General features: G+C 47.1%; 5 protein-coding genes across 5 annotated transcripts; 2 read left to right on the forward strand and 3 right to left on the reverse strand.

Annotated features, from left to right (window-relative positions):
* Window positions 1-1,025: 1,025 nt before the first annotated feature.
* On the forward strand, window positions 1,026-1,597 carry BC939DRAFT_480369 (uncharacterized protein; the record flags this gene model as incomplete). Its single annotated transcript, XM_051558934.1, is given in 3 exon segments — window positions 1,026-1,325; window positions 1,429-1,499; window positions 1,510-1,597. 3 exon segments carry the CDS (start codon window positions 1,026-1,028, stop codon window positions 1,595-1,597), a joined length of 459 nt encoding a protein of 152 aa, XP_051408479.1.
* A 3,774-nt stretch (window positions 1,598-5,371) lies between these two features.
* Window positions 5,372-7,098, reverse strand: BC939DRAFT_463013 (peptidase family M12A-domain-containing protein). Its single transcript, XM_051557186.1, has 2 exons — window positions 6,550-7,098; window positions 5,372-6,463 (listed from the first exon to the last, which is right to left on the reverse strand). Exons 1-2 carry the CDS (start codon window positions 6,605-6,607, stop codon window positions 5,802-5,804), a joined length of 720 nt encoding a protein of 239 aa, XP_051408480.1. The 5' UTR covers window positions 6,608-7,098; the 3' UTR covers window positions 5,372-5,801.
* Window positions 7,099-8,494: 1,396 nt separating this feature from the next.
* Window positions 8,495-8,965, forward strand: BC939DRAFT_480371 (uncharacterized protein; the record flags this gene model as incomplete). Its single annotated transcript, XM_051558935.1, has 1 exon — window positions 8,495-8,965. One exon carries the CDS (start codon window positions 8,495-8,497, stop codon window positions 8,963-8,965), a length of 471 nt encoding a protein of 156 aa, XP_051408481.1.
* A 3,917-nt stretch (window positions 8,966-12,882) lies between these two features.
* On the reverse strand, window positions 12,883-13,331 carry BC939DRAFT_463026 (uncharacterized protein; the record flags this gene model as incomplete). Its single annotated transcript, XM_051557187.1, has 1 exon — window positions 12,883-13,331. A coding segment is annotated over one exon (449 nt), but the record flags the coding sequence as incomplete, so codon positions are not given.
* A 5,749-nt stretch (window positions 13,332-19,080) lies between these two features.
* On the reverse strand, window positions 19,081-19,572 carry BC939DRAFT_480373 (uncharacterized protein; the record flags this gene model as incomplete). Its single annotated transcript, XM_051558936.1, has 1 exon — window positions 19,081-19,572. One exon carries the CDS (start codon window positions 19,570-19,572, stop codon window positions 19,081-19,083), a length of 492 nt encoding a protein of 163 aa, XP_051408483.1.
* Window positions 19,573-19,827: the final 255 nt, after the last annotated feature.

Here is a 19,827-nt window from a genome sequence, read left to right on the forward strand (position 1 = left end):
CGTTCGAGATGTTTAGCGCCGAGAGTGTTCGTGAGTGTTGTTCCATGGTGCACGTATATATTCTTGATAGATCGAATAAAAGTGCTGATGGTTCAATGGTTCAATGGTTCAGTGGTTTCGAGGGGTGGTTTCGAGGGGCGGTTTCGAGGAGCGGTTTCGAGGGGTGGTTTCGAGGCTTTCTTTGCTACCATGCAAACAATCGGCAGTCGGAGGAGTTCTAGGGTTGAATCAGTGGTTTATTCGATGACTGATTGCTATCCAATCCTACGTTCGAAGAGCCATTATATACGAAGGATATGGCTAAGCAAAATAGCGCTGGAATGCCTAGAAACTGGGCACAGCATTTTTATGACTATGACATCATTCTCGAATAAACCGTTGTACCTGTTGCGATACAATACCTCCTTATCTTGAACCTACTCTTGCCCTTTATTTGCACGCTACTCTCGTTCCTATCTACTTGCCTGCCCAGATCTTAACAGCGTGTTAAAAAGCATTGTTCATTAACTTCGATGTCAAAGCATAGAGATTACAGAGCATTGTAAGACGCTGCGTCTGCGTCTTTTTTTTTTTTTTTTTTGGAAAGATGAATATTCGTTTTAAAACGATTGTTATTTCCATCTTCGCAGTGGTTGGCCAGAAGGCGTTTCTCGGCTCAAAGTGGTGGCAAAACTAGTGTTTGCTGGGAAATGTTCACACGAACAAGAGATAGTCGCCCTCAGCTCCAAAGCTTGCTTCGCTTCCATGCACACTTCTAGGCTCATTGTCTACTGTACAGGTTTGCAAACAAACATAAGGGTTTCCACCAGCGATTGTCGAGATCGCCCACAAGGAAATGGGTTGGGAGCACTACAAAGGAACTTTCCATCAAAAGAAGCTTCCTTCCTTCTTGTTCCTGTGACGATTATGAAAAGCACAGGATCCCTTGCAAGCATTTATATTTGGTGAAAAGAATATGCAACGTCTTCAAAATCAACTACAACTGTACGCTTTCGCCTAAGCTAGCCCACCACAATACGGACGACATGGAAAATATTGATGGGTTTGGCCCTCCTCCGCAACAGACTATTTCCCAACACTTAGCCATTCAATTACAAGCATCAAGGGCAGGGGAACAGGCGGCAAGAGCTCAGATGGAGATAGCGAAGAAAAGAGCGCGAGAGGAAGCCATTGCTGAGGGATTCGAAAAGTACCAACGTGATCTAGAGACCTTGTGGGTGGAACTGGGTAACGTTGTCCATCACCAGACAAACCGGAAGAGTAGAAAATGCGCACTGGAGCATATGCAAGGCGTTACGGCGACTCTTAGATTTGCAATTTTTGAGGTAAAGGGAATTGATGAAGCGGATGCAGTCTCAACAAGAGACGGCACAATGGTGTAATTAAAGATGCCTCGATTCAAGTCCAATCGAATCCATTCTTTTTCAGTCGATTGCAAATATCGACATGGATGTCTCCAGCTGGCTTCAATGGTTTCTGGTAGAATTTGATAACCGTAGGTAATGCTAGATGTAAAAAGACGCGTCAAAGAGCTTGTGTCGATACCACTTCTCCAAATTGCTCCGCAAACTTTTGTAAAAACGATAAAGCACAATAGACACTTGATCAAACCTCACAGAACATCCTTATCATATGCAATTTTCAATGGTGAATCCGATGAACACCAACGCGCTACAATGTACATAATGAAAAATATGAGTTTTCTTATTCAAAAGTCGTCAGACAAGGAAAAAAAGGCGACTTTTGCAAGGTATTACTGCAAAGAACTCAGGAACCGCTTCATGGATTTTGACAAAACGGCTTGAATATCTATGCAGTATTGTGCATTTCACTCAAAATTGTCTGCTGAATTATATGGAGGCGACTGGCTAAAAAAACATTTCCTCACATCCCATGCATCTACTACTTCGGCCTTATCGAGTTCGCAACACAGAAGCTGGCCGAAATCCGACTTTTTTAAACGGATGAATGATTTTATTAAACGGACTGGTGGTAGAAACCCTACGATTATACCCGTCGGTTCTAATAAACGTGAGATGGGAGGAGTAATCTCATCTTGTCCATGGTTTATATGGTTGGCCCACAGTTTCTGTTGCTTGTTGTTTGCTACCTGACGTGTTGGCCTTGTCTCTGCGCATGGTCAAAGTCCCAATGATCATGAAAGTGGGGAACATTTCGTGCAAGAATATAGTCACCGTCTCAAACCGAGGAACAGATCTAATCTTTCATAATCGGTGAAATCTCGAAAAACTCGAGAAGCTAGTAAGTATATATTGAAAGACGTTGAGAGTACGACGAATCGCAGAAAAGAAAGAAAGAAAAAGTCGCTCTTAAAGCGCTATCAAGCAACACACCCCCAGCTAGGAGACATCTTGCGACTGTGCGAAGTCCAGTGAATGTGCACACACGCCTTCCATGACCCTCGCTAAAACGGATCACAGTTGGTTGATGATGCAGCCCCTTCCAAGAAAGAAGCCCACCATCCGCATCCACAATCAACGCTCTTTCATCCATAGCGAATACAAAAGCATCCGAAAATGGTGAGTTCACAACCACACATTTTCTTCAGCCCAGGTCGATGTTTTGTCATAAAATATAGAAGTGCTTACCTCAATAACGCAAGTCCTGTGGATGGTGTCTGTGAAAAAGTATGATTAGAAGCTTGCTTGCTTGCTCAGCGTCTGTTGTCCAAGAAAAACACTAGTTTCTATTTGGTCGCACAACGACGTTCAGCACGATGATGTTCTTACCGCCACGCTCATCCAGCAATTCAGCTATCCTGGTTTCTGACTCATGAGTTTGTATTTTTGCAGCTAAAGAAAATAGAGACAAAAAGATAGAAAAAGATAATGTGAGTTGCTTGCATCCGCGCACGGACCATGGGGCCCAACTTACAAAGTCTTAAGAAAGGAATAAGGTCCTTGGATTTGAATGCATCTGACTCCGCCCTTATCTCCTCCATGATTGCTGCCTTAAGATCGCTGACATCCGAAGCTTAACTTTGAATGCATTTGATGCCGGCTCGCCGCTGATGAGATAGAGTAGAGTGTGCGTGGTTGCCATTTTTCTGAGGTATAGTGTTTGTGAATGAATGGAGCAAGAGGGAAGAGCGATGGGTGATTAGCCAGCTTGCGAAACTCAAACTTCGGACCGAAGTTCGGTAAGGTTCGCGCTAATTTTTTTTTTAGTGGCAACAAACGACGACCAGCGTAACATGTCTCTCTGTCGGTGTGGCTGTCATTTTAAGTAGGGTGGTTGCCGAAGATATCGCTATCGCTGTCATTATCAATGCGGGGTATGCGGAATTGCATATTTTTAGAAGGACATGCATTTAGACAAGAGTCAATAGGATTTGCATTTGTAGATTTTCTTTGGTCAATAAATAACACAGAACGACAGCGCCGAATGGTTCCTGGTCTGTTTTCTCACTATACTTTTGCACAACATTTACCCTGCACGACACTCAAAGTCGCTCCACGCACCCTTGTCCCATCACACTGTACCCTAAGATTGGTATACTCTGCCACAGCTGGCCTTCATAGCATATCGCCCAGCAAGAGTAGAAACGGGACCCGTACGTCTGAACTGCTGCACCTCTAGTGCCCCAAGTGTTCCTGCAAGTCCGCTCCCATTACCTGCCCACCCCTCGACAGATAACGATCATGGTCTCATAATGAGCAAGAGCGGAGGATCAAGAACAGTACCCCTCGATGTCGATGTCTGGACACAGGAGTCGAGACAGAGTCCCTTTGACCTTGCAGATCCCTAACCCGAATGTGTTGTCGCCTTTCCTATTCTTGTAAATAATATTTGCTGTCTATATTATCCCCACCCGTTGAAATATCTCTCTATCAGTGCCCCCACTTCTGAAGCTTTGTTCTCACACAGTAAGACAATTATTATGTAGAGACTTCGTTAAGCAGAAGAGACCTTTATTGAGCAACGTATTCATAGCTAGTACTTTTTACCTGATATAGAGCTACTACACCACAGCGGCGCAAAGGAAAAGCTGGGATCCAGTCGATGTTAATACGAAGGTAGTGATCGAAGCAATATTGCCATCTTATGCCGACTGCAAAAGCAAAAGGATCGCATCAATCTTTTTTATTGCTTTGCACGTGTTCCGTCAATACAACAATTGGGCTTCTCTGGCTTCTGAGTCGGACTGTATGATGGCAGTAGTTGGTCCGATCTTGCAGGAGATCATGGCTATCCAACACACGATCAAGTTTACATAGTAATGCATTCATCTTAAATATTAGGTAATATTCATTTTTACGGCCATCTGATTATCTGGTTCATCATTTAGTGCCAACGCCTGCACATTTGTAGGTAAGAGCAGGAATACCAAACTCCAACAGGATGGCCAGTCCCGTCCGCCCGATGTCATAGGCCAGATGGAGGACAAGAAGGAGGTGTTTTATGGCGAACTCAAAGGACTTCACCCAAAATCAGAGGCAGTCAACACGGATATTCTCCACCTCGCCACGTATCTTCTCCAAGGATTCCCTTGATGTGCTGCACAACACCTTGGAGCAAGGACTACCACTCTTGACCTTTCAAAATGTGGGTTGTGATGTTATCTTTTTCCTAGGTGCCAAAGTCAACAAAACTATTATACATGTGCGCTTGTTGACTGCCAAGCTGCCATCACTTTTGACTGAAGTGAATCTGGATCACGGATTTTTTTCCATGTCTTGCAAGTCCAGACCCTGGTCAATATAGCCAAGGATTGTCTCAAGAAGAAATGCGAGAAGCCGTTGCAAGAAACTCCTTTCCCGACCCTCGGGACGCCGGAGTGAAATGCAGCCTTGAAGAGTCCTCTTATCCAGAAGGGATTTGGAGCGGGTCATTGCCTGACTTAGCGGCGTCGATCTAAGTGGGTTAACTTTGGTGGTTGTCATCCTCATGACCACGGCGGCCTTTTTCTATAATTTCGAGTCATTATTGGCTGGAATGCAACTATATAATGTGTGCATTTTTGCACAATGCATGGTTACCCAATCACATACACAGTTATATAGCATGCCAGCACAGCAAAAATTTCAGTGCATTGTAAGGACAAACTTTTTTTTTTAAGCCCGGGACTTTATAGTAGTCTAGGCGGTGAATAAACTGAAAAGCCACGTATGACATGTAATTGGAGTCTATGTAAGGTAGTCTATATGAAGTTTTTTTTTTTTTTTTAGCGGAGTTGGTGCTGTGCAACTATCCGAAGCGCGTTGGTGCGCATTGTAAGGACAAACGCGCCTATCGTATGCTAAACTTGAATAAGGTTCGTTCATGGCATTCCTTTAGTCTCGCAACCAGACCTTCATCTGAGTGGCGGAAGGGATTCGATTCCAACCCTCGTAAAATGAAAGGGCCTGGTTGCGAGACTAAGGTCTAGATGCGAGACTAAGGTCTAGATGCGAGACTACATATTTTGGATTGTCCTGCAGCTTGTGGAGGAAGCTAGGCTTCTTTTTGCATTGCTTGCAGAACTGTGAACATATCGTGTTGTGGATATTGCTGAGAAGACTACATTATCGACACTCTTTTTCAGCAGTTATTGATGGCTGACCAAGTTGACGCCCTCGACCAAACCACCAGCACGCCAGGAAACCAAGTTCCTTCTCCCCTTCCAGTACGTCGTCCCTGACGCCCACACATTCTTCAGTATTTGTTTCACGTGTTACGATAAACTACATTTATTCCGTGCTTGTCTGCTATGCGCAACAGATTGATGTCATTAGATACGCTTCTTCCCTACAAAGCTCATAGACTATCTCTTTCGTTTAGGGACCTTTATCTGCCTTACCTTAACAATACTGCTCACGAATTTTTTGTAGATCCATATTCGTCAAGTCACCATTAATGCCATTTCCTATTCGATTATTGTCGACACCGGTCTGTTTTACTCGAAATGCTGGTTTGTTGGTGCCTGGAGCATTGTAGTCGCTGTGCATGAGTGAGTAGTAATCGTACATCCCTTGCAAGCCAAAATCGGCTGGATCGGTTTTTTGATACAGCGATTCCCACACTTCAGGTATGTTGTCCCAGAGTAATTCGACATAATTGTCTCTATCCCAACGATTGTGTTCATATGCGAATCCAACAACATGCATCAACTGTCGCAAGATGGTTGATCGATAGATGCAACCGTCTTTTTGCAATGAAAGTCTTTGTTGGCCACCTATTTTGCCCAAATGGCTCCAGCAACCATCACCACCAAAGATGAAAACGTAATCCAGCTCATTATTTCTCCGCGGACTGAACTTGATACAGCCGACTTGTTGATTCCACCTGTTCAAGGTGTTCTCGATCTTCCGTTTCTGGGCTTGGTTGAAGTCGCTGGAGATTTCGTATGGCACGTACTGCCATTTCATAGACGGGTATCTATCGAATCTTAATCCTTGGCCCGTCGCAAAGCCAAGCAGCGCACTGAGTACGGTCCATAGCACTAGCAACATGTAGGTAAATACTGTACTTGGCGAAATGATGTGTGGTTAGTTTGTGGATGATAATTGTAACTAACGTTTCATATGGCTGTCTCCTTTCATCACTTACTGGATAAGTGTCTTCGAAGGTACGTTGTTTGGCTTTGGTATACGACGAATGGAAACATGTGTGCTTGAATGGAGGAAAGGAAGTGGTTTCTGTGCTCCGTGGATGAATGAAGAGGAGGACAGAGTATTTATATACTGCGAAAATAATTCTGAGCGTATGTTTAGACAGGAGTAGATGCCATTACAAGCACTGGTGATGTTGGCTATTGTGTACGGCCCGCTGTAGAAAAAAAACCTGTAGAGAAGACGACCATACTCGCCACTGACTAGCCTAATAGAAAGGAAAGAGTAACCAGCTATAATGACCAGAGCGTTGCTACATTTTGCATTCAGATCACGATAAATTGAAAGCTTTGAGGCAAGGCTGCAGGAGCAAGGGGACGCTGAATGATCATGCGGCGAAGGTAAAAAAAGTAGATGCTGGAGGATGAGGGGCTGCTTGAAAAGAGAAGGGCTGCTTGAAAAGAGAGGGGCTGCTTGAAAAGAGAGGGGCTGCTTGAAAAGAGAGGGGCTGCTTGAAAAGAGAGGGGCTGCTTGAAAAGAGAGGGGCTGCTTGAAAAGAGAGGGGCTGCTTGAAAAGAGAGGGGCTGCTTGAAAAGAGAGGGGCTGCTTGAAAAGAGAGGGGCTGCTTGAAAAGAGAGGGGCTGCAGGACTTGATTGACCAAGGTGGTGATGGAGCGAGGAGAAAATGCTGGATTGAGAGATTTGGGCTGCCGGAAAGCTCTAAACTACGTACCCAATAGGTCTGTATTAAGTGAGAACAGAGGTTGAGTGCAAAAACATTGATTTACATCAAAGCGCTGCGGAAGATATGAGGCATTGCAAGCGGTCGAGTAGCCCTTGTTGTTGTGGTGTATTCACCACATTGTCTTGCTTATATATAGAGCACCCTATTTTCTTTGGATTTACCACCACTCGGTGCCGATCCTTTATGAAGCTCATTGTGCCTCTGAGACTTTCCCCTATGTTTCTAGTCCCCTATACTAGATGCATTTATAGCTATTCTCTAGTATATAAGGCACGATCTGCCACTATTAAAAGGGCATATCGTTTTTCACAGACTTATCGTCCCATATACTTCTCAGTTGTTACAGTATCATCAACGTACGAGTTGACTGCAAGCCAAGAGGGATTCATATGGTGCAACTGTCCACCATCATCAACTACGAGCTGTGCTAAAGTGGGATTCATCGCGATATACGGCTGTTTGTCGAAAATGATTTCAGGTTGCGCAGTATTGCCAGGACCATTGCGCGACGTGTGGTCATGCAGCAGGTCTAATATTCTTTTCAGTGGAATGGCAGTCTCCTTTTCTGTTCCTGAATATTTCACCATATTTTTCCGGCGCTTTCTTTTGTTTTTCGTATCAATGCTGTTTTCTGCTACCATGTTATCATTTTTGTTGACAAATATTTTATTTGTTCTTTGAGAAGTCGCATGACTAATCTCGTTGCGCCGATCCTGTTGGGGCTCAGTTCTTGCGGCAAGATTGCTGATTTCTGTGGAATTGATGGCCTGTGAAGGTAGTAACAACAAGGAGCTTTCTGGATCAGGTAGTGCAACAGGATTACCACTCGGTTACCAAGCTGCACGGTTACGACACACAGAGCCAGGATGGGAGCCTGGCACCATGACAACACCGCTACGACACTGTACAATAGACCCCAGACATGTATATAGTCCCTACTTACGATCATTAAACAGTATTCATATCTACGCATTCCCACTTGATCACTGCTCTTGATCCCCTGACTCTGCTGCTGTTGCATGGTAGCAAAGGTTCCTTCGACCACCACCCATTGTCCAATTGTCCCAAGCACCCTTTGATTTTTATTTTCCACCAATTACCCCTGTACTCCTGATTTTAACCTTAACCAATTGCCCAATCAAATTTTTTCCCCAATCTGGACGTTGACTTCCTCGCCGATCTCTTCTCCTTTATAACCATGAACGCCCCCGTTTTACCTACCTCCTTCCAAGCCCCCGCTGCTGGCGATACCGCTGTCGTCGCCCCTACCGCCATTCTCCTCCCCACCTACAGATATCCCCCTCCTCCGACATTCACAGGCGTGCGCGATGGTTTCGCGTGCGAGACTTGGCTCACCCAGGTTCGACGTTTTTTTCGCGGTGCGCAAGTTATTGAGGCAAACCGCACTGTCACCGCTATTGCCTACCTGGGCGAAGCCGGCCTCCTATGGTGGGACGGCCAATATCGATCGGACGGTACCGACTGGCTCGACTTCGAGAAAGCTTTCCGCGTGGAGTTCCGGCCTGCTGGTTTCCATGACCATTGCGAAGTATATATGAACCAGGAATCAATGAGAACAAGAGAGGGATCTTTAATATTAATCCACCGAGAACATTATATGTTACTCGGTGGCTTAAGTAAATTGATAGGACTCGCTGGATCTAATTAAATACACGCGGTGGCAGCATGTAATATGGCTATATGCCACACGACTCCCCTCCTATGGAAGAGTGAGACCTGTCGTGTGAACTCTATATGATGCCACAGATATGATGAGGGAAAAGGGAAAACCTCATGTGTAGTGAATGAATATTATGGTTGAGGGAAAATGTACAAAACCTCGATTGTTGAATTATGTTGTGAGGGAAAATATAAAAAAAACCTCGATTGTTAAATTATGTTGTGAGGGAAAAAGCTCTTGGAGCAAAACCTCTTGTTATGACGCGCCATCAATTACGGGCACGTCGTTGCCTTGTATAGGGGCTTTGCCTCTGTGTTGGCGTTTTCTTCTGCGACTTTGATTGCGAATCTTTCTGCTTCTTTGTCTTGTCTTCTGGTGATGCATGCTTATTGCCGTGCTTTTTCCAGTATTCTCGGATGCATTGTTTTTCTACGAAATGTTCTGCAGGCTCCCAAGTGCATTCCTTGTCGGAAAAGCCCTTCCATTTGGTTCTGTACTCCCACTCCCCCTTTTTAGTAGGATGTGGACGGTGATGGAGAATTTTCTCAACCTCGTAGGTTTTCGTTTCACCAAAATCTTCGAGAACAAGTTTCAGTTGAGAAGGAGCGTACTTTCGTCCAAGCAGGGCACCTGTGCCATCTTTTAGCTCGTATGCGCCTCCAGTTGATCGGCGTATTACGGTATAAGGTCCTTCGTAACGAGGGGATAGCTTGTCGCCTCTGATAGGGTCGAGGGTCATGACCTTCGCGCCTTCAGGGAAATCGTTATGCAGAATGGTAGCGTTAAATCGCTCAATCATTTTTCGTTGTGTTTCCTTAGACTTCTTGTCAATAGCAGGAAAGACGATTGTTGTCATATATTCAAGACGTTTGCAGAGTTCGTCGTGGGTAAGCATTTGATCTTTGTCATTCGAAAAGTTATGGAATCCATTAAATTTGCGTGCAAAAAATAAAGAGAACGGCGATGGGTTGTGCAAAGCAACTATGCGTGTGTTCATTGCTAATTGCGCCATGGGTACGTGTTCGTCCCGGGTATCGCTTTTTTGTTTGAACTCTTTCTTTATAATGTCCACAGCAACCTTGACATGCCTTTCAGCAACGCCATTGCCGCGGGGATGATACGGAGTGACCAAACGGTGTTGGGTGCCCATTTCAGTGCTGATAGTATTCATGAGAGCGTTAACAAACTCAGTACCGTTGTCAGATTGCAAAACACGGGGAAAACCAATGAGACAGAATATGTCAAAAAGGGCACGTCCGATGGTGATCGCTTGCTTATCGCGTATTGGTTTCAGGAACACGAAGCGTGTGCACACATCGACTAGAATCAGCAGGTATTGATGACCATTAACTGAAGTGGGAAGTTTCCCTGCTAGGTCTATTGCCATATGTTCACCAGGCAATTGTGCGTGGATGGCTTTCAGAGGGTGATAACCTTTTTGAGCAATATTGTAACGTTGACATTCCGGGCATTTCTTAACCCAAGTCAGGCAATCATCTGCTAGACGAGGCCATGTAATATGATCGGCATGAATGTTTTTCACCATGACGTTCGTACCAAAGTGACCAAGAGAATGGGCTTTGTCCAATATCTCTTCACGTTGTTTTTCATCGCTTATGACCTTGTAAGGATTATCCTCATTTTGCAGGACATGCATGTATGCGTTGATGATATGTCCTTTACTGGACTCGTATCGGTTATGCATGGATGCGGGGAACAATCGTGATAAGTGATCAGGTAGGACGTTCATGACACCAGGTCTATACTCGACTTTGAAGTCATAGCTGAGGATTGTTTCATGCCATCCAGTCAGCATCGAGTTCATTTCTTTTTGAGTATGAATGAATGTGAGTGCACGATGGTCTGTAAATAGAGTGAATGACCTACTCCACAGATAGTAATGGAATTTTGTTAGAGCAAACACAATGCCTAGTATTCTTTTTGTGTTGCAGAATATCGGCGTTCGCGCTCTTGAAGAGATCTCGCCATGAATGATATGTATTGCTTTTCCCATTTATTCTTTTTCTCGTTCCGAGTTTGCTGATAGAGGACAGCGCCAATGCCAACGTTGGATGCGTCTGTTGCGACATAAAATGGCTTCGAGAAGTCCGGAAAGTGTAAGATAGGTGCACCAGCAAGGAGTTTCTTGAAGGTGTTGAAGGCTTCTAGTTCTTCTCTATTCAGCTGGAACGGCTTTGTTACGTTGCGCAGTTTGTCTAATGGAGCAGCTAGTGTGCTAAATAGCGGAATGTACTCGCGGAAAAAATTGAACGTTCCCATATAGGATTGAATTTGTGTGTTGGTGGTAGGAGGAACCCACTGATCAATATTTGCTAATTTCATTGGATCGATACGCTTGCCTTTCAAGTCGATGACGAACCCAAGGAGTACAATTTGGGTGGCATAGAAATGAGACTTCTCCTGGTTGATAATGAGCTTTGCTCTAGTTAATCGTTCAATTACGCATTTCACTTGTTCTGCGTGTTCTTCCCGCGTTTTTGAGAATATGACAATGTCATCAATAAATATAAGGACAAAAGGCAGGTCGCCCAGGATTCTAGTCATTCCTCTTTGGAAGATACTTGATAGCGGTTTGAGCCCGAATGGTGCTCTGCAGAACATATATTGCGTTCCTCTATGCATGAATGCAGTTAAAGGTTGATCATCTTTGTCCACTGGCAGACGGTGATACGCTTGCGTTAAATCAATTGTGGAGTATACTGCATGGCCTCCGATTTGTTGCAAAATATCGGATATCAATGGCACTGGATGATTATCGTCTGGTAGTAATTTGTTCAGTGGACGCGGATCAAGACAGACACGCCATTTTGTTTTGTTGCCCAGCAAGTCTTTCTTTGCAGCTAATGTCAAAGTATTATTATGAGGGTTTCCAGCTGGGGCCGTGGTGATCACGCCATCCTTTAGCCATTTTTCGACCTGCTCATTAAAGATTTGTTGTTGCTGCTCGGCGAACACGCGCGGTCGTCTAAAAAGCGTTGTGCCTCTGGGAACTCGAAGAGAAACTCTCATCTCTGGTAATGGACAATGGCTCGAACGTGGGATCTCATCGTTTTGCTTGAGTGCAGCCGTTATTGTGGTCAAGAAGGCTGTCTTCTCTTTTTTGTATTCTTCGGTCAGTTCTATCGCCGGTATTTTTAGAGGCAAAATGGAAGGTCGTTCATCGTCGACTGGTCGAGGCAGGCTTTGGGCTGACTCGCGTCCGTCGGAGATACCTCCCATAGAGAAACCAAGTTTGTGGAATAAATCCATCCCAATGACAAATGAGTGCTGCAAATCAAACACCTCAAACGCTGATGTTAAGCAGTGGTTATTGCACTCGATTTCGATGTCTTCGGTGCTTCCGATACGTGCGACATGCATCTCTTTATGCCCTAGATATATATTCCTTGTGCATTGATGACTTTGATACGAGCATCGTCCACGATTGAGCGGTCAATAAACGACCTTGATGCTCCTGTGTCGATAAGCGCCTCATACTCGTTGTTATCGAAGTAGATGGGCATGATAATTCTGCGTTCGTTCGTGTCATGGGTAGACATAGCAGTATATGCAATGGTTTCAAAGTCGTTGAGTGATGAATTTTCTAGGGTCATGCTCTCGAGATTTATATCGAATTGCTCAATTTTATTATCTTTATCTTCTGATACCGAGTCTGTCAAGTGCGCGATGTTCACAAATTCATCGTCAGCTATTTGCTGGTACTGGTCTTGCTCCGAGCTATTTGTCTTTGAAGAGCAGGAAGATGATAATTCGTTCAGTGAGATGTATCTCTTATTTTCGTTTGCATTTGGAGTGCGGGTGGCATGATACACACCTTTGTCACCATGAGGGCTACGATCATTGCGCGGGCGGTAGCCGTCCCGATTGTAGGGATGGTGACGACCGTTATTATCTCGGTTACTGCTGTCACGAACGCTGTGGTCACGATTGTTGTCACGACTGTTGTACCGACTGTAGCTGTCTCGACCGCGGTCACTGCGACCATTATTACGGGAAGGGCCACGCTGGTTGTCGAGCTTGCGACAGGTATGCTTCTGGTGACCAGCTCGTCCACAGTGCTCGCACTCGATGTGCTCCTCACTGGAGTGGTGTCTGTAGTCCTTGCACTTGGTACAGTAAGACATGCTGCCAGCTTTCTCCTTACTGTTTCTGCCATTACGGCTTTGTGCTTTGACGTCTCCTTGATCACGGAGGGAGCTGCTTGGGAGCTCAAAATCATCTCTAGCATCATCGGGTCCAACGATCTTGCCAAGGGCGGTGCAAAAATCATCGATCGTCTCAGGCGTATCGCGAGTGGTACCTTGATTAGTGTAGAGGTAATGCAGGTTGACATTGGTCATATCCTTGGCTGGGATGGCTTGTCTGAGTAGGGTCAAGATGACACCGTTGTCCTCTTGGATGCGATACTGTTTCACGATGCGCGCAATTCGAGTGGCAAATAAGCGGTAGGATTCTCCTTTGTGACGGCCGATTTTGGTGACCTTGGCCACGCTCTTTTCTCGCTGTTCTTTCGTGAGACAGACGTCCAGGAATGTTCGCTCCATGATGTCTCGAGTGATGACATTTCCTTCGAGCTTGTCGAACGCGGTTTGCAATTGGTCTTGAAAGTTGTTATCGCTGACCAGTAGGCTCAGGTATGTATGACCATATTGCCTGAATATTTCTTCCCCTAGGATGGGACGGACTTGACGAATGAACTTGTCAAAGAATTCGTATGCGGTTTCATCAGCCTTTCCGTTGTACCTTGGCCAGTTGCTCTGTAGCTTAATCGGCAATCCTCCAATGAAGGACTTCTGGTTTCGACGGATGGGCAGGGACTGGTAGTCATCGCTCGCCTCATACACGGTGCTTTCTTTCGCCACGATTCTGGGCTTTAGGGGCGTCATGGACTCGGCCAAGTTTTCATAAGCTTGCTTGAGCTCGCCGTAGCTGCCGAACGTGATGCTACGTTGCATTTTGAAGTCTGACAATTCTTGGGTAAGCTGCGCATTGGGAATGCCACAGTCTCTGGCAGCGCGCGATTGGAGTCGCAAAATGTTCTTGTCCATTCGCTTCAGATTCAGCCGCATGTTTTCGAGCGTGCTTCTGGCCATTTCTAGTTCGCTTTCGTTGTCCGTGTCTTCTTCGGTAAGGCTTTCATCGATCGAAGCATCATAACCTGGGACGGATTCATCAGCGTTGATAGCGGTCCTCTTCTTGAACGAGGGTAGACGAGAAGGAATACAATCCTCATCAACGTCCATGTCTCCGACATTGCAAATAGTCAGGAGTCGGAGGGGTTCTAGGGTGGAATCAGAGGTTTATTCGATGATTGATTGCTGTCTAATCCTACGTTTGAAGGGCTCTTATATACTAGACACAGTTGTGTTGGAATGCTCTATAAACTAGGCGCAGCATGGTTATGACCATGACATCATTCTCGAATAAACAGTTGTACCTGTTGCACCTCCCCATCTTAAAAAAAAACGTTACTCCTTTTCACGCTTGGCCTCGAACTCTGCTAGGGCCTCCTTAGCATTGACCAATGACGCCTTTGGCTCCCAGGTTGCCTCTTCCAGTGGGTATCCTTTCCATTGAACGAGCCATTTAGGTGTCCTATCAAATATTTTGTGATCCAGAATGCGTTCTACTTCGAACTCTTCTTCTCCATCAATGAGCTCCGGTGAAGGTCGAGGCGGTATGCGATCGCCGAACTCAGTTGGTGACTCGGTGTAAAGACGGAGCAAATCGGCATTGAACACAGGATGTTGGTGCATATTGGGTGGCAGGTCGATCTTGAATGCGTTGTCATTGACCTGCTCGACAATCCTGTAAGGGCCGATATATCGCGGTTCCAGCTTTCTTGAGGGTCGATTGGCATGTGCTGCGACCGAGAGGTGTTCTGTGCTGAGAAGTACCCTGTCTCCGACGCCGAACGGCACGTTACTGCGGAATTTATCTGCTTGCTGCTTCTGGCGGTCCTGAGCAGCGACGATGGCATCCTGGGCGCTAGCGAGAGCAGCCGACTGAGCAGCCACGAAGTCTGAGACTGATGGCACGTTGGTGGTGGACGGCTTCAGAAGTGATGCAGGCACGAGAGGGTGGTGACCATGATTGAGAAAAAAGGGCGAAAATCCTGTCGTTGGGTTTACCGAATTGTTGTATGCAAACTCGAGCATCGGCAAGAACAGATCCCAGTCCTTTTGGTTATACGAAATGTAAGAGCGCAGCATCTCTTCGAGCGTTCGATTGGCACGTTCCGTTTGGCCGTCCGTCTGAGGGTGATATGCCGTTGACATGTTTAATTTGGTCCCCATCATCTTCATTAATGCCGTCCAGAATTTGCCTGTGAAGCGAGAGTCGCGGTCCGAGACGATGGCGCGCGGCATACCATGCAAGCGGAAGACTTGCTCGAAAAATAATCGGGCGACGTCGGTGGCGGAGTCCGTGGTATGGCTAGCACAAAAATGGACCTGCTTGGACAACTTATCTACAATGACCGTGATCGCATCGACTCCACGGCTTGTTTTGGGAAGTGACACGATGAAATCCATGGAGACTGTATCCAATCGCTGGCTCGGTATTGCGGTGTAGGGGTCTACTAACGGTTCTATAACTTCTACCATTAGTTCTATTTACAACAGGAGTTACCACGCGAATAGGACTTCGGCAAGGCTGTGCTTCGGTCACTTACTGGTTCGTGGTGCAGGTCCTCCTTTAGATCGGAATGTAAGAACACAAAGGTAAAATAGACTAGACGTAAATGGAAAGGAATAAATATGGGGATCTGTTTAGCTAAATGGTGCGAGCTAGGACTATATTCCTTTGGGAATGACTGGGGTAGTTGCAAGGAGTTCGCATATTGTGATGTCCGATGAGGTGAGGAGTCGTGACAATGAAGTCCACCCTCTGGAGTCGTTGTATGCCAATAGTTGCTGATCAGGCCTCCGTTGTACCTTTATAATGCCGTTTCACGAGGGTGGGCCGATGACGGATGCTCAATGAGACGATCGGTAATCGGGAAGCGCTGCGGGGCAAGTACAATGTCTAAATAAGAGCGATTGACGGCGCAAAGGTGGCGAATGATCAGGATCGGCATTCCCTGTTGATTGTATCTCGTTGCATGGGTTGCTGACGGTGGTAGTCAGTACCTGTCGTTGATGCGGTGTTATCCGGACAATCTGGACGAATACAATGTGTGATACAAATGATTTTGGTGAAAGAAGACTCTGGTTCAGGTACCAGACCGTTTATTCTTTTATTCTGGGGGCGGTGCTCTTCCCCGTGATCTAATATTAACTTTGCAAGAACAACCAACTGATTCTCATTTACTACACCACAGTATGTCCAGAGGCTTGAATAGACCGGCAGGGTGCTGAAGCAATGGTTTGTTGCGTTGGCATTGCTCGCATGATCCCACATATGCTTTTGTGTCACGAGCCATTCGTGGCCAGAAAAAGGTTCGTCTCATGTTCTCGTATGTTTTCTCGAAACCCAGGTGGCCAGCAATGGGCGAGTCGTGTGCGTCATGGAGGAGGGTTGCTCGGAGCTTGTTGTCGTTTGGGATGCATAGGCGTGGCTCGCCACCAGCATTGATCCAGAGTAGTCCATCTGCAACAAAGTAGCGGTCCGTTGGGCCTGCGCTGGACGACTTGTTGTATACTGGGCCTAAGGTGCAGTCTGAAGGGTAGCTCTCGATCAGGCGTTTCCGTAAGTTGAGGTCCACCTGAACGTCCATGGAATTAAATGCTGTGCCGGCAGGGTTCTCGTCCTTGTGGTCGGGTCTTCTTGAAAGTGCATCGGGAACGATGTTGTCTTTGCCTCGCTTGTATCTGAAGTCGAAATCGTATTCCTGGAGGAGCTCCATCCATCTAGCCTGTCTCCGCGTCAAATTAGGCTGGGTTGGAAAGTGTTGTAGAGTCGCATGATCCGTGTAGACGATGAAGTGCGATCCGTCCAAATAATACCGCCATGTCTTGAGGGCGTGCACCACAGCCAGCAATTCTTGCTCATGTGTCGGATAATTCCGTTCTGCTGGGCACAATTTGCGTGAAGTGAATGCGACGGGTCGAGATTCACCGTTGCTATCCGTCTGAAATAAAACAGCACCGATGGCAAAGCCGGAGGCATCAGTTTCGACAGCTGTGGAGAGGGCTGGGTCGAAGATGCGGAGGACTGGGGCTGTAGTCACAGCGTTTTTCAGAGCGTCGAAGGCATCCTGCTGGGGCTTGTCCCAAGTGAACGGAGTCGTGGAGCCTAGTAACGTGGTGAGAGGGAGAGCAATATCTGCGTAGCGGTCAATGTATTGATGGTAGAAGTTTGTCAAGCCCAGAAACTGCATAACTTGGCGCTGAGTCGAGGGAACTGGCCATTCCCTGATCGCCTTCACGAGTCCAGCATTAGTCTTGAGTCCGTCCTTCGAGATAACATGGCCCAGGAATTCGGTCTCGTCCTGCATGAAAGAGCACTTGGACAACTTGCAATAGAGGCCTGCCTCGCGCAGGAGGGCTAAGACTTGCCGGATGTGCTGCAAGTGTTCCTTCTCGCTGTTAGAGTAAATCAATATGTCGTCCAGATATACTACGACACACTTATCCAAGACAGGGTCTAGCACATTGCGCATCATGGTAGAAAAAGCGGCCGGGGCGTTGGTTAAACCAAATGGAACGACGTTGAATTCATAGTGACCGTATCGTGTCCTGAACGCCGTCTTGTGTTTGTCGTCCGGGTGAACACGCATCTGATGGTATCCTGACAAAAGATCCAGCTTGGTGAAGTGGCGTGCTGTTCTGAAGCGATCAATGAGTTCGTCAATTCGCGGTAGTGGATGTCGATTCTTCCTTGTTATCTTGTTGAGTCCTCTGTAATCGACACACATCCTAAGAGATCCATCCTTCTTCTTTACGAACAGAACAGGCGCGCCGTATGGTGAGGTGCTGGGGGATATGAAGCCCTTTTTCAGGAGATCTGTGAGTTGCTTCTTCAGTTCGTCGAGTTCTGCAATTGATAAACGAATAACCGGGCGAACAGGGGGGTCTGCTGTCGGGTCCGTTTCAATCCTCATACTGTCTCCGCGATCTGGCGGTAGTCCGTCTGGGAGCTCTGGCGGAAACACGTCAGGAAACTCAACCTTGACAATCTGACGAATGGGTTCGGGAAGGCTCTGAGCCATGGTTGCAGTGGGTTGTGGAACTTTGACTTGAGCTAGGAAGACAGCCGCATCGGGTTCGGATGCGACAGTGACAAAATTGAGAGCAGAGAGGGTCGAGCCAGAAGAGGGTGAGGGTGATGCGAACCCACGACATGACCAGAGGATAGGGGTGCCATGGCGTTCGAAGTGGAGATCGTTTGTGCGCCAATTAATATTGGGGTTTACCTCGGTCAACCAAGGCTTGCCAAGGATAAGATCATACTTCTGGAGCGGATATACGATTGCATGAATATTGTCCTTGTAAGCATCCCTTTCTAGAACAGGGTTCGCAGTGTGGTGGGCAAGGGAAGCGGAACCGTTAGGAAGAACAATTGGGATAGGTGTGCTGTCTTGCAAGGGTGTCTTGTTGGTACTACAGAAGGAAGAGCTAATAACGTTCCCTTCGGCCCCTCCATCGATCAGGATTCGTGCGGGGCGGCCATCGACAGCAGCAATAAAAGTAAGGAGGCGGCGAGAATGTTTGTAGGTGGTGTTAAAAGACTGAAGGCGGGTGGCGTTGCGACGGCGGCGTTTGTTGCTGTTCTTGGTGGAGGGAAGGGATGAGGTCGAGGAAAGGGATGAGGTCGAGGAAAGGGGTGAGGCGAGGAATGGGGTGAGGTCGAGGAATGGGATGAGGTCGAGGGAAGGGATGAGGTCGAGGAAAGGAATGAGGTCGAGGAAAGGGAGGAGGTCGAGGACTGGGGGGAGGGTGAGACAAGGGGTGAGGTCGAGGTTAGAGGTGGAGTCAGGAGAAGGGGTGAGGGGGCAACTGGTTTGGTTGTCAGGGACGAAGTTCTATCGTGAGCATGGTGAAAATCGTTGTCTTTATTTGTTTCATTTTGCTCAGAGTAGCGACCGCGTCCATGTCTATCCAGGGTTTGTAGGCATGGCGATCGGGCGAAGCTGGCCTGGCTCACAGCTCGCCCTGGTCTTTTCCCGATTCGTCAGCGGCTTGGGAGTCCGTTTCGATATTATGGAATGCTCTATCGCCTCTGCAATTCTTGGCAATATGACCTGGGAGACGGCATCGATGACAAAGACCATGTCGCATATTGTATTCGCGTGAGGCAGCGTCAAGCTTGGGAAGAGAGGGGCGTGAGGACGAGCGAGCGGTGTGGTGAGAGGATTGGCGGATGCTGGCGACGGTGGTCGTTTTGGCTAGAGAGGCAAGGTTGGCAAGGAGGACATTCATTGCATCCACGTCCATGGGCTCGGCGGTTGAGGAGGCGGTTGGGACAGAGGTCGTAGTGGCATTGTTTGGGTTGGTGGGGTGTAAGATACTGTGGACGATGGTAGCTTGCTGGATAGCGGCATCCAACGTCGTGGGTTGTCGAAGCCGCACCTCCTTGCTGGTTTCGGATTCCAGCCCGTTCATGTAATTGTACAGCGCTGTACCCGCATCCATGTTCGGGATGAGCCGCAAGTGACGCTTGAAGCGGCTCGTATACTCTGCCACGGTAAGGTTTTTCTGGCGAAGCCTGGTCAGTTCTCGGCGGGCGGCATTAGCGGAGTCCGGCGGCGTGAAGGCTTCCAGGAAGGCCTTGCGAAAGTCATTCCAAGAGGTCTCGATAGTGAGACCAGAAGAACGCCACCAGGCTTTGGCGTCTCCCGCGAGGCTCAGGACGGCGTATCGGACCCATTTGGTTGGGATAAGCTCGAC

This window comes from Gamsiella multidivaricata, assembly GCF_025024155.1.
Source record: "Gamsiella multidivaricata strain RSA 2152 chromosome Unknown BC939scaffold_74, whole genome shotgun sequence".
Taxonomy (NCBI): Eukaryota; Fungi; Mortierellomycota; class Mortierellomycetes; order Mortierellales; family Mortierellaceae; genus Gamsiella; species Gamsiella multidivaricata.